This window comes from Canis aureus, chromosome 20 (assembly GCF_053574225.1).
Source record: "Canis aureus isolate CA01 chromosome 20, VMU_Caureus_v.1.0, whole genome shotgun sequence".
NCBI lineage: Eukaryota > Metazoa > Chordata > Mammalia > Carnivora > Canidae > Canis > Canis aureus.
The window spans coordinates 45217388-45230201 of NC_135630.1; the positions used below are offsets into that span (position 1 = coordinate 45217388).

Sequence of the window (12814 nt, forward strand, 5' to 3'; positions counted from 1 at the left end):
CCCGCTGGTCTGCCTGAATCTGTGGATGTGAAGAAACGGGGCTGAAGGAAGAGGGCCTCCCAGACCCCCTGCACGGCATCTATACTTCCCTCCCCAGGGCTGTGAGAAGCCCGTGTCCCTGCCCTCCCAGCCCCGAGCCAACAGCCTGGCACGTAATAGGTACGCAACACATGTTGCTGAACTGCCCTGGACTTCTCACCTGATACGCAGCAGTGGCTGCACTCCAGATGAAGCCCTCGGGAAAATGTCCATAGAGAAACTCATCTTCCTTGGGCAGCGGCATGCCGTTGTTGGTGATGACCTCTGTGTAGTACCTGGCGGAGGCTCTTGCCGTGCGAGGCCTATTTCTGTTGTTGAAATCAACATGGTACAGTCCAAACTTGACTGTGTAGCCATTCAGCCACTCAAAGTTGTCCATCAGAGACCACGCAGAATATCCTCGAAGGTCTACGCCGTCAAGTCTATAGGCTGGGAACATTCCAAAGGGAGCAGAGAAGAGCTTTACACCAGGAGGGTGAGGTCCCCAAGAAGCCCGGCCAAGACTAGCATCTCACTCAAGACAATAGCCTCAACCATTAACCTGTGCACACAGCTAATGTGTGCCCAGACAGACAAGTCACCTTGTCCTTTTTGCCAGCACTGGTGCCCTCATAGCAATAATTAATGACTGATCTTTGCAAAATCATATTCTTTTTTGGGGTAAAGGGACATAAATCAAGAGTCTCAGCGCACTTTAGAAGTTAAACATACAAATGTGAATTAGAGAAGGGTTTCTTGTTCTGGAGTTCATGGAACTCACCAGAATATAAGCTCCCCATCTTTTTGTTCACTGCTCTTAGGATAGAACTTGTCACATAGTGGTTGCTCAATAAGGAATGGATGGACCCATGAAAATTCTCTGTATGCGTGGGAAGATGACCACATCCTTTTTCCAGTTTCCAAAGGGATACGTAACCCCAGATGGGAAAAGAATTATGGAGTTAGGGCCAAAGAGAGACTTGTCAATGGTGTGTAACCCACTCTGTCAAACCATGTCAGGCACATGACATATGGCTGCTGAAGATTCTGTAAGGGGGATAGGAATTCTCACATATGGGGATGCCCGGGTGGCTCAGCGGTTGAGCGCCTGCCTTCAGCCCGGGGCCCCGGGATCAAGTCCCGCATTGGGCTCCCCGCATGGGGCCTGCTTCTCCCTCTGCCTGTCTCTGCCTTTGTCTCTGTGTCTCTCATGAATAAATAAAATCTTTTTAAAAAATGAATTCTCACGTACCTTTCAAAGCTTCATTGATGTAGGTTTTGTGATAAAATATCCTATCGGTATCGTCCACTTTGGAATTTCCCAGCCCCACCCCGTTTTCAGTGATGTAAATGGGGATGTCCCCGTACTCTTCCTTGATCCAGTTGAGCAGCCTTCGCGTGCCCCAGGGTGCAGCTCTGTTCACGGCTGTGGAAGGCCACGAGGAGTCCTCCTCCTCGGTGGTCTCCTGGTCCTCTTCATAGGAGGGTGGATTTAACCTGGGTGTCTTGTGCTGCACGATTCTGGAGGAGTAGGTATTGAGGCAGAAAACATCAGCTGTAGCTCGGATGTAGCTCTTCTCTTCCTCGGTGAAGCTTGGCAGGCGGGAGGTGGCTAAGTGTTGAAGCTCACTCCTATTCCCCACTTTCCACTTCATGGCATCAGGATAGTCTCCATTTCGGAAAATAGGGTGGGCGAACCAGCCCAGGGAAAACTGCAGGGTTCGGTCAGCTGCCTCCACGTCCCTCGGGAGCTCCGGTGACTTGGGCTCTGCCCAGTGTGTACTGAGGCTCAAAGAGATGACCCCCTTCTGTTCCTGCCTGTATTTCTCATCATAAGTGTGATAGACTTTGGCATGAGCTTTGATAATTGCATGGCCAATCCTGTAAGGTGCCCAGCCTGGGTCTTTCACCTTTGGAGGAAAATCCCCTGAGCCGTAACCTAACCATGCCTGGTATGTGGGCTCATTGAAGGTCATCCAGAACTTGACTCTGTCCCCAAAGGTCTGGAAACAAAAGTCTGCATAGCTGTTAAACAACTCAATCAAGGAAGGATTTTCCCAGCCTCCAATATCCTGGAGGGCCTGGGGCAGGTCCCAGTGGAACAGGGTCACCATGGGTGAGATGTTGCTTGCCACCAAGCCATTGATCAGTCTGTTGTAATAATCAACACCATATCTGTTGATTGAACTGTTTCTCCCTGTTGGGAAAATCCGAGACCAGGAGAGAGAGAAGCGATAGGCCTTCACCTTCAAAGCTCGAAGCATATTCAGATCGGCATCCAATTGGTTATAGCTGTCACAGGCGATGTCTCCGGTGGAATTGTCTTTCACGTTGTTCCCTGGTGTGTGGGTGAAGTTATCCCAGATGCTGGGACCTTTGCCATCAGCATCCCAAGCTCCCTCGATCTGATAGGCTGATGAGGACACGCCCCACAGAAAGTCATCCCGGAAAGTGCCGTGGTAGAACAAATCTCTTTCAAACTTGGGTTGGTTGGAGAACTTTTCCCAAACTACTTTAGCCTTGGAGGGCACGTCAGATGGAAAAGGGAAGGCTCTGATTTTAGTTGGAAAGTCGGCCGTACGGGGTGGTGGCAGGCTCTTGACTACCTTGGGAAGGAAACCGTTCTTTTCAATGATGCTGGTGAAAAAGTAGGCAGATTTCCTGGGAGTCCTTGGCTTGCTGCTGTCATTGAAGTTAACGTGGTGCAGCCCAAACCTCTGGCTGTAACCAGAGGGGCCTTCGAAGCCATCTATGAGGGAACGAGCGATGTAAGCTCGAACATCCACCAGGTCCTCCTTGATGGCTATGGGGAAAAACATAGCTCAGGATTATTTTAAAGTCTCTATTACTGTATGCACATTTTGGAGGGGACTTAGGTTACCTCAAAATGTTAACCCTTTTTCCCTAGAATAATAGAAAAAAATCCACAAGACTCTACAAAATCATCAGGCCACATCTGTGGTCATAAATCTCAGTCCAGAGGAGCATCCCTGTCTTAAAATGAATATGAGAATGTGTCCCATTTGCTATTATTAGGGCTCCCTGAATTTTCATAGAATGCACAAATATTTAAAATGTACTTTGGTTTTTCCTCATATTTAGCAATACTGACATAAAATGATCACATATCCCATCTTAAAAAAGAGAAATGAAGCCTACAGTAAGGTATTTCCTGGTACAATGGGTTGAATAGTGGTCCCCAAAAAGATATGTCCAAATCTTAACTTCCCATACCAATGAATGTAATATTATTTGGAAAAGGGGTCTTTGTAGATGTAATTAGGATCTTACAATGAGCTCATCCTGCATTAACCAGGTGAGTCTGAAATTCAATGACAAGTATCCTTAAAAGAGAAATAGGGAAGGTCCACATGAAGATGAAGGCAGAGATTGGGGTGATGCAGCCACTAGCCAGGGAATGCCTGGAACTACCAGAGGCTGAAAGAGGCAAGGAAGGAGCCTACTTTGGAGACTTCAGAGGAATAGTGGCCCTACTGACATCTCCATTTTGGACATTTGGCCTCTAGAACCACGAGAGAAGGAAAAGAAAGAAAAGAGGGAAAGTCTAGTGAGTCAACCACAAACCAGCTTCAGAGTAAAGCAACGGCTTTGGGCTCAAAATGGGAACCAGCAAAGTATTAAGCCCTATTTTTATCAGGTTACACAGCCTCTCAACAAACATTGATTGTATAAGAAGTAGATCATTCATGTATTTTATATAGTTCATTTAATCATTCAATAAATAATTTAGTAAGCACCTACTTCATCCCAGTCAGTAATAGTCTCTGGAAACATAAAGATGAACAGGAGCCTCATAGGTTAGTAGATATTGCTTAGACAGAAATAGAAAGGAAAAAAAAAAAAAAAAAGGAAATAGGCCTATGGTGGGCAGCCCGGGTGGCTCAGCGGTTTAGCACCACCTTCAGCCCAGGGCATGATCCTGAGACTAGGGATCGAGTCCCACGTTGGGCTCCCTGCATGGAGCCTGCTTCTCCCTCTGCCTGTGTCTCTGCCTCTCTCTCTCTCTCTCTCTGTCTCTCATGAATAAATAAATAAAATCTTTAAAAAAAAAAGTCTGTTTTATGGGGACACCTGGATAGCTCAGTGGTTGAGCATCTGCTCAATGATGAGAAACAAGTGTTAGTTAAGAGGTGAAGAAAACATACTCTCATACACAGCTGGTGGGAATGTAAATTACTAGAGCCACTGTGGAAAACAATATGGAGGTTCCTCAAAAAAATTAAAAATAGAATTACCCTATGATTCAGTAATTCCACTACTGGGCATTTACCCAGAGAAAACAAAAACACTAATTCAAAAAGATATATGTACCCTGTTTATTTCAGCATTAGTTACAACAGCCAAATTATGGAAGTAGCCCAAGTGTCTATCAGAAGATGAATGGATAAAGAAAATGTGGTATTTATATATACAATGAAATATTACTCAACCATAAAAAAAGAATGAAATCTTGCCATTTGCAACAACATGGATGGATGTAGAGGGTAAAATGCCAAGTGAAATAAGTCAGTCAGATAAATACAAATACCATATGATTTCACTCATATGTGGAATTTAAGAAACAAAAAAAGGATACAAGAGACAAAGACTTTTAAGCATAGAGAACAAATAGTTACCAAAGGGGGGTGGGGGGATGGGTGAAACAGGTGAAAGAAATTATGAGTACACTTATCATGATGACCACTAAGTATAGAATTGTCAGATCACTATATTGTACACCTGAAACCAATATAACATGGTATGTTAACTATCCTAGAATTAAATTTTTTTTTAATTGTTAAAATACATGAAACTGTGTCAGGTTAAGAATAATCCAATTAATTCATATCTACAGAATCAAAGTGAATGATGTGGAATGTAGATTTTATAGCTTGTTAAAGGAGATGGAGATTAATGTGGCCAGAACAATGAGGGTTTAATGGGTTGGAGTCCCATGCTATAATGCCATCGTCATCCTATATTGCAATTTTCTGTGTGCTTCTGTAGACTTTGATTATCCCATGGGGAAAAGATGATATTTGTTCAATATTTTACCCTTATGGTCTTGTGCAACATGTGGTACATAATTGTCACTGAATACATTTTTGTTAAACGAAGGCATTAAAAGATGATGAGTCTTGATCAATGGATAAGACTCAGATGGGCAGAATGTGGAAGGAGGCATTATAGGGAATAAGAACAAAGGAGCAGAGACTTGAGGCTTCTGGAGGATACAAGGGGGCTGATGTGAAGGATTTCTGCTATTACTACTAACACTACTTTTTGGCTTCATTTTCTCGGTAGATTCTCTTTGTCTCATTAAACAAAACTGAAGACTTGGAGAAGTACCACCTGCCTTCCCATCACCAGCATATCCACTTGTCTTACCCTTGAGCACCTCATTGATATATTTATTGAAGTAGTCTACTCTCAAGGAATCCTCAAAGAGATCTTCGGTCTCCCCTATAGGCATGCCATTCCCAGCCAGGTAGATCGGAACTTTCCCTCTTGTGTATTCCAAAGACACAAACTTTAACAGCCTCCTTATGCCCCAGGGCACCACATAAATCCAAGGGGATGAGGTCTGGGGCCATGCAGGGTCCACATGTTGGGTAAAGCCTCCAATGGCATCATAGCTGGGGATGCAGGAATCTTGTTGGGTCTTGCTGATGAGGCGGGAGGTATAATGAGACAGACCCAGAAAATCAGCGGAGCCTTTCAGGAGCTGCTTCTCCGCTTCAGTAAACTCAGGGAGCTGGGCCACAGGACTGGGGCACTGTTGGTTCACCTGTTGGATCCGAGCCTTCAGGGCAGGAGGGTAGTCTCCATCCACAAAAATGGGGTGTGCAAACCAGCCCAGCATGAAGTGCAAGTAGAGTTCCGAGGCTCTGACGTCCTCGGGCCTCTCTGGGGACAGAGGCTCTGCCCAGTCTGAGTTCAACACAATGCCTACACGTCCCTGCTGCTGTGGACGATAGTAGCTATTATAGTGGTGCCAAACTCTGGCATGAGTCTTGAGGATCAAGTGAGCCACCTCGTAAGGAAGAAAGAAGGAAATACAGTGCTTAAAACAACCAATAGCAAAGCCAATGACAACCATGAATCAATAGCAAGTCTACAACACCAACAACTAGTTAGCACCGGTGTCAATGTTACCTATGTTAATGACAACATTATCGCTGAACATGTCCACCAATGTAAACAACATCAGCAAGTCATCGACAAGTTAATGCCAATGTCAACAAGTCAACAATATCAACAGGCAGTTAAGACCGATGTTAACAGTGTCAATTAATCAACATGGACAATATTGACATTGAATTATCATCAACACCAGTGCTAGTAATACCCACAATGCAGACAACAAAGTCAGTAAATCAACAACATCTACAAGCTGCCGCCACCACCGACAGGTCAATAGCAACAGCATCAAAAACCATGTTTCATAGTAAACATTGTTAATGAATTCTCTCGTGAATTCCTCACAACCACCTTATCTGGCAAGTATAGTTATTATTACCACTGTACAGATGAGGGAAACAAGATCCAGAGACACGTAGACTGCAGGAAGCCTGACTCTAAGCCTGTATTCCACCCCCCCACTGCTATTCGCCTTTGTCCTCAAGAAGTACATACTAATTCATCAACAACGAATTTGGGGGAATTATTTTAGTTGACATACAAGGCGTGGACAAGTCTTTTTAGCCTACCTGTCCTCCTTTCTACTTAGTGAAATCTAGGAAGAAAACACAAGCCCGGGAATTTCTTTATAGATTTAACTCAAGGTCTTACAAAAGTCAACCGCTTCCCTTGGCAGAGCACTGTGGGAAAACAGGCAAAAGCAGGGTGCCTGGAGCATAACAAACTTAGGTTTGAATCCTGACTTTGTCACTGACTTGCTCAGTAAACTCAATCTTCTCAGTTTCCTTGTCTGCAAGAAGCGGTAATTATGGATCCATTCAGGAGGACTAAGTAAAATCGCGTATACAAAGCACAAAGTAAAAACTGGAGGGCAGGAGCGAGTGCTTAGCTTCCTTTCCTTTTTGGTTTTTATCATCTGAAGATGATGACACTTATTTTTGAGGAATTTCCTATCAAAATATGCTCTAGGAAGTCAAGACCTGCGCGGCAGGTCCTTCACTGGGTCCTAAACACCAATGGCAAACTGTGCTCCTTTCCAAAAGGCAGGAATGCTTGCCTTCCAGTCTGCGCCAGGCCGGGCTCAATGCCGTATGACAACCAGCAGATCCGGCCACTGTGGCCGTGTAAGCACACGGGAAAGTGTTCAGGAGGGACGCCTGGGGGCTCAGTGGTTGAGCCGCTGCCTTCCGCTTAGGGCGTGATCCGGGCGTCCTGGGATCGAGTCCCACATCGGGCTCCCTGTAGGGAGCCTGCTTCTCCCTCTGCCTCTCTCTCTCTCTGTGTGTCTCTCATGAATAAATAAATGAAATCTTAAAAAAAAATAAAAATAAAAAGTGCACTAAATTGAGTGCAGAGTGCACGGTCAATGCAAGGGAGCTAGGACTGGAAGGAAACACGGGCAGGATGACAAGGCCAGTGGGCGGCCTCCGGCCCCCTCGCCTGGGTCCGGTGACCGGTTCAGGGAGCCCTCCAGAGCTCTCCCCCCGCAGGGAGCCCCCCAAAGCTCTCTCTCCCTGCAGGGAGCCCCGCATAGCTCCCCCCCCCCCCCCCCCGCCTGCAGGGCGCCCCCCAGAGCTTTCCCCCCTGCAGGGAGCCCCGCATAGCTCTCCCCGCCTGCAGGGAGCCCCGCATAGCTCTCCCCCCCCTGCAGGGAGCCCCGCATAGCTCTCCCCCCCTGCAGGGAGCCCCCCAGAGCTCTCCCCCCCTGCAGGGAGCCCCGCAGAACTCTCCCCACCGCAGGGAGCCCCCCCCCAGAGCTCTCCCCCCCAGAGCTCTCCCCCCCTGCAGGGAGCCCCGCATAGCTCCCCCCCCGCCTGCAGGGAGCCCCCCAGAGCTCTCCCCCCCTGCAGGGAGCCCCCCAGAGCTCTCCCCCCCCTGCAGGGAGCCCCGCATAGCTCCCCCCCGCCTGCAGGGAGCCCCCCAGAGCTCTCCCCCCCTGCAGGGAGCCCCGCATAGCTCTTCCCCCCTGCAGGGAGCCCCCCAGAGCTCTCCCCCCTGCAGGGAGCCCCCCAGAGCTCTCCCCGCTGCAGGGAGCCCCCCAGAGCTCTCCCCCCCTGCAGGGAGCCCCGCATAGCTCTCCCCGCTGCAGGGAGCCCCCCAGAGCTCTCCCACACACACCCCCGCGCTCTCCCTCCCCTCCGCAGGGAGCTCCCCCACTCGAAGTACCTCGAAGGAGGCCACCCCCGGGTCCGAGATGCCCGGCGGGTGCTGGCCGCGGCCGTAGCCGGCGTAGCGCGTCACCCACGGCTCGTGGAAGGTCACCCAGAGCTTCACGCGGTCCCCGAAGGTGGCGAAGCAGAAGGCGGCGTAGCGCAGGAAGGCGTCGGCCACCCGGGGGTCGCGCCAGCCGCCGAGCCGCTGCAGCGCGCGCGGCAGGTCCCAGTGCGAGAGCGCGGCCACCGGCTGCAGGCCCGCCGCCAGGAGCGCCGCCACCAGCCGCCCGTAGTAGGCCACGCCGCGGGGGCTGGGCGCGCGCCCCCCGCCGGGCAGCACGCGGGACCAGGAGATGGAGAACTTGTAGACCTGCGCGCCCAGGCCCCGAAGCAGGGCCACGTCCCAGGCCGCCTTGTGGTAGCTGTCGCTGGCCACCTCGGGCGTCGCCGCGCCCCCGCGCCCCGCGCCGTCCCAGACGCTCGGGCCGCGGCCGTCCTCGGCCCAGCCGCCCTCCACGCTGAAGGCCCCGGTGGACGCGCCCCAGAGGAAGCCCTCGGGGAAAGCGTCCTGCAGGAACGCGTCCCTCTGGGCCCGGGACTGGTTGGCGAACGCCCCCCACGCCCTGCGGTAGGCGGAGCGCGCGCCCCCCAGGTCCTGCTGGGGAGGACCCCGCTGGGAGCGGGGCCCGCTGCGGGGTGGAAAGACAGACGGACGCGGCATGACTGCGCGCGCTCAGCACCGCGCACCCGAGAGCCCTTGTCCCCGATGCACCTCCCAGGAGCGGGGGGCAGAAGCCACCCACCAAGTCCCCGAAGACGGGGGGAGCACTGCCAGGCCCCTTCTTAGGCAGTGATCTTTTTTTTTTTTTACATTTTATTTATTTATTCATAGAGACACACAGAGACACAGGCTCCATGCAGGGAGCCGGACGTGGGACTCGATCCCGGGACTCCGGGACCAGGCCCCGGGCTGAAGGCGGCGCTACCCCGCTGAGCCACCCGGGCTGCCCCTTAGGGGAGTGATTATTGCTCCTGCAGGACCCAAGATGCTGTGTCCTGCCTGCTGATCCCCGGATCAGCTCGTCCTTGAGTACTGTTTGCCTCTGATGCCATGCTTTTTTTTCTTAACTACGGTTTATAAAACAAAACAAAACAAAACAAAAAAACATAGCTAATTGGGGCACCTCCTGGCCCAGTGAGCTAAACATCAGACTCTTGATTTCGCTCAGGTCATGATCTCAGGGTCCTGATGGTGAGCTCTGTGTTGGGCTCCTGCTTGAGGTTCTCTCGCTCCCCCTCTGCTCTTCCCCTCCTGTTATAAATACACACAGACATACATACAAACAGCATAGCCAGTAACAATGATGGCTCTAATTCATTATCCCTTGATTCTGTGCTGGCCACTGTGCTAAGAATGGTCCCTTGTGTAATTTCACAATTTTATGAGATAAGCACTATATTTATTTTTATCCTGCAAAAAGGAAACAGACTGAAAGAGAGAAAGAAATGAGCAAGTTCTAGGCATCAGTGGACCTATTTACCAGCAGGCACAGAAGTAGTTCAATAATTGAGCTACTAGCATAGGTCTACTGATAGGCACCAGCGAAACAGTAACCCTAGCTCTTCCACCGGGACCTGCCTGGGGCGCTGTAGGAGCATGGTGAGTGGCAGGCCTTGCTTCATGCTGCCTGGATTATGGACATAATGGCAAGCACTCAACCATCCATCCTGGATCATAAAGTAGAAGCCTCGTTAAGGATGACAAAACAACAAGATAGGAGCCTGGATTCCTGATCACTGTACCTACTCTAGATTATCCATCTCCAGCCTTTCTAATGTAAATGAACTCACACCTTATTTTCTTTTAAATGAGAACTCCTAGATCACACAGTCTGCAAATCTCAGGGCAAAGTCTGTGCTTTTAACCACATACCACTATATTTGTGTGTAGATGTTTATGTATTTTTTAGTATTTCATATTTCAAATATATATTCATCCTAATTTATATATAAGATAGAATATAAAAATGCTATCCTTACACGAACACAGTCTATTTTCTATTTTATTTTTAGTTCATTTCTCTCCTTCTGTCTTCCCTTCATTTTTTTTTTTTTTTTTTTTTTAATAAAATGGTTTTTTCTAACATTTCAAAACAAACCCTCAATTGATTTCCCAATCTCCCAGTTCTGGCCCGCAGGCTGGAAAAGTGTGGTTTATACTGCGGCAGTCACATCAGCAGAGGGCAACCTTGAGGAAGGGGTCTGTGTAGATGGGTGTGTTTGGTCTGAGGAAGAAAATACATGGAGTGGGGGCCGTCAGGGTTGGGGATGGGCAAGGAGGTGCAATACAAGAGCACCTCCTGTCCAAGGGCCGTCATGTGGAGAGAGGATAATGTTTGTACTAGGTTGGCCCAGAGCACAGAACCAGTAGAAGTGACAGGGACACTGCACAGGGACCTCCATCCCACAGAGGAAATCCTGAATCTTCCAAACCTGAGCACCTCCTCTTCTCTGAAGCATCTGCTAACATATTTACTAACACAGCAGTCGGGGAGGGAATGATCTATAGTTATGGATTATCCATAATATATACAGGTCTCTGGAGCACAATCAGGGACACAACTGACATCCATTCAATGGAGAGCTGCTCTGACCCAACCCTCCTGACCCTGACTGTCCTCCTGGCTTGGAGGAAATGAGGTCTTGAAGAAATAAACACCCCCTCGATAAAATACAATTTGCCCTAAAGGCTTTTTGTTGTTTAAAATTGTTTATTTAAGTCATCTCTGCACCCAACTTGGGGCTAGAACCCATGACCCCGAGATCAAGAGTCACATGCTCTTCTGACTGAGCTAGCCAGGCACCCCTCCATTTATTCTAAAGGCTTTAATGCTGGGAGTCCAGGGTTTGCCTAACTTGCGAAGAGATTTAGCACACAAAGCCTCAATCCCTATGCCCAGGCCCTCCATAGGGTCTGTCCCTCCCCTGTCCCCAGCCTCAGAGCATCCCAGATAATGCTCTTTCTCCCCTGTCTGGGGAGCAGTGCTAGGTCTCCTGCCACAGGCTAGTGTTAAAGTCATTTGTGGGCCTGTCTCCCCTTTGAGGTTTAAAATTCCAAAGAGAAAATGATGTTAGTCCTGGTGGAAACTGCCACCCGCCCTGCACCTGCCCCTAGTGGGCTCTCCACCAACGTCCATCTGAATGAGGACCCCCGGCTATCAGTTTAATGTTAGCCAGTTTTGGACCTTTGCTTCAGGCCAAGGTTTAGAGGAAGAACCTTGGAGCTGGTGTCACATGACATCTTGATATTTTGCAATCCCCAAGCTTTCAGGGTAACCCTTTTATTATGGCCTGTTGAGTTCTATTTTCTGAAAAGACATAGCCCAGCACTCCTCCACTGACTCTGAGTGTGGTCAGAGAGAAGTTCTGACCTATCTCCTCTTTCCACCGTTCATACTCCCTGGACAAAGCCTTACATGCAGCAGCTGCTTTGGGTTTGTTGATTTGACCTGCTGGCTTGAAGTGAGTTGAGAGGACAAAACAGAAGATATACAAGTGTTGGGAGAGGAACAGTACAAAGAGCTGGGAGCAATAGAAGCATATGGCCTGGGACAGGGCTGTCCCAGCAGAGTCTAAGGTGAAGAGCAAGAACTCTAGCTGAAAGTCTGGGAAGCCAAATGATTCTTTCCAGTCTATGACCTTCGTCAACACATGGTGCATGAAGCTCCTGCAGGTAACATACCCACGGGAGGCTGAGGGTTCTGGAGAACAACCATGATGGTTTTCATACCATCCTTTGCTTGCTCACTTGAGAAGCATGTTAGATTATGAGTGTGTGAGGGTGTCATTATGGGGGTAACCTCAAACCTGTTCTAATTTTTTTTTTAATATGCCACTTACAATTTGGGTACTTCAGTCATTCAGTAAGAAATTATTTGCAACCCCACCATAGATTAAAACCTCTCAGGGGCATCTGGGTGGTGCAGACTGTTAAGCACCCATCTCTTGATTTCGGCTCAGATTGTCATCTCAGGGGTCATGGGATCAAGCCCTGCATTGGGTTCTGTGCTCAGTGTGGAGTCTACTTGGGTTTCTTTCTCTCCCTCCCCCTCTGCTCCTCCTTCCTTCCTAGAACCAAGCACCACGTTGGGACCAGGAACAAGGCCACCCACTCATGTTAGGGGCTTTTGTTACTACAAGAAGCTTAATCAGGTGCCACCATAACAATACTTATGAATGTCTGGGGTTTGCCTCAAAACAATCTGGCTCTAGAGGCACGGGTAGCTCAGGCGGTTAGGTGTCTGACTCTTGATCTCAGCTCAGGTCTTGATCTCAGGGTCGGGAGTTAAAAACAATAGCAGCAACAAAACTTCCCCAGTCTGGCTTGAGAAGGGGAAAGTAGGTGATAGTTGGAACAAGATCAGCCATGAGCCAATAGCTTTTGAAGTTGGGGATGGCTTATTATACTTTTCCTTCTACGTCTGGATATATTTGACATTTTC

The 12814-nt window shown here is 49.0% G+C and overlaps 1 protein-coding gene across 1 annotated transcript in view; it reads right to left on the reverse strand.

The window, feature by feature from the left end:
* Window positions 1–12814, reverse strand: part of LCT (lactase) — a 51687-nt gene that overhangs the window by 20972 nt on the left and 17901 nt on the right. The window contains exons 5-8 of the mRNA XM_077861765.1: window positions 8326–9001; window positions 5407–6052; window positions 1271–2821; window positions 200–468 (exon numbers count right to left, since the gene is read on the reverse strand). Coding sequence (XP_077717891.1) covers window positions 200–468; window positions 1271–2821; window positions 5407–6052; window positions 8326–9001 — 3142 coding nt within the window. The remainder of the gene's footprint in view (window positions 1–199; window positions 469–1270; window positions 2822–5406; window positions 6053–8325; window positions 9002–12814) is intronic.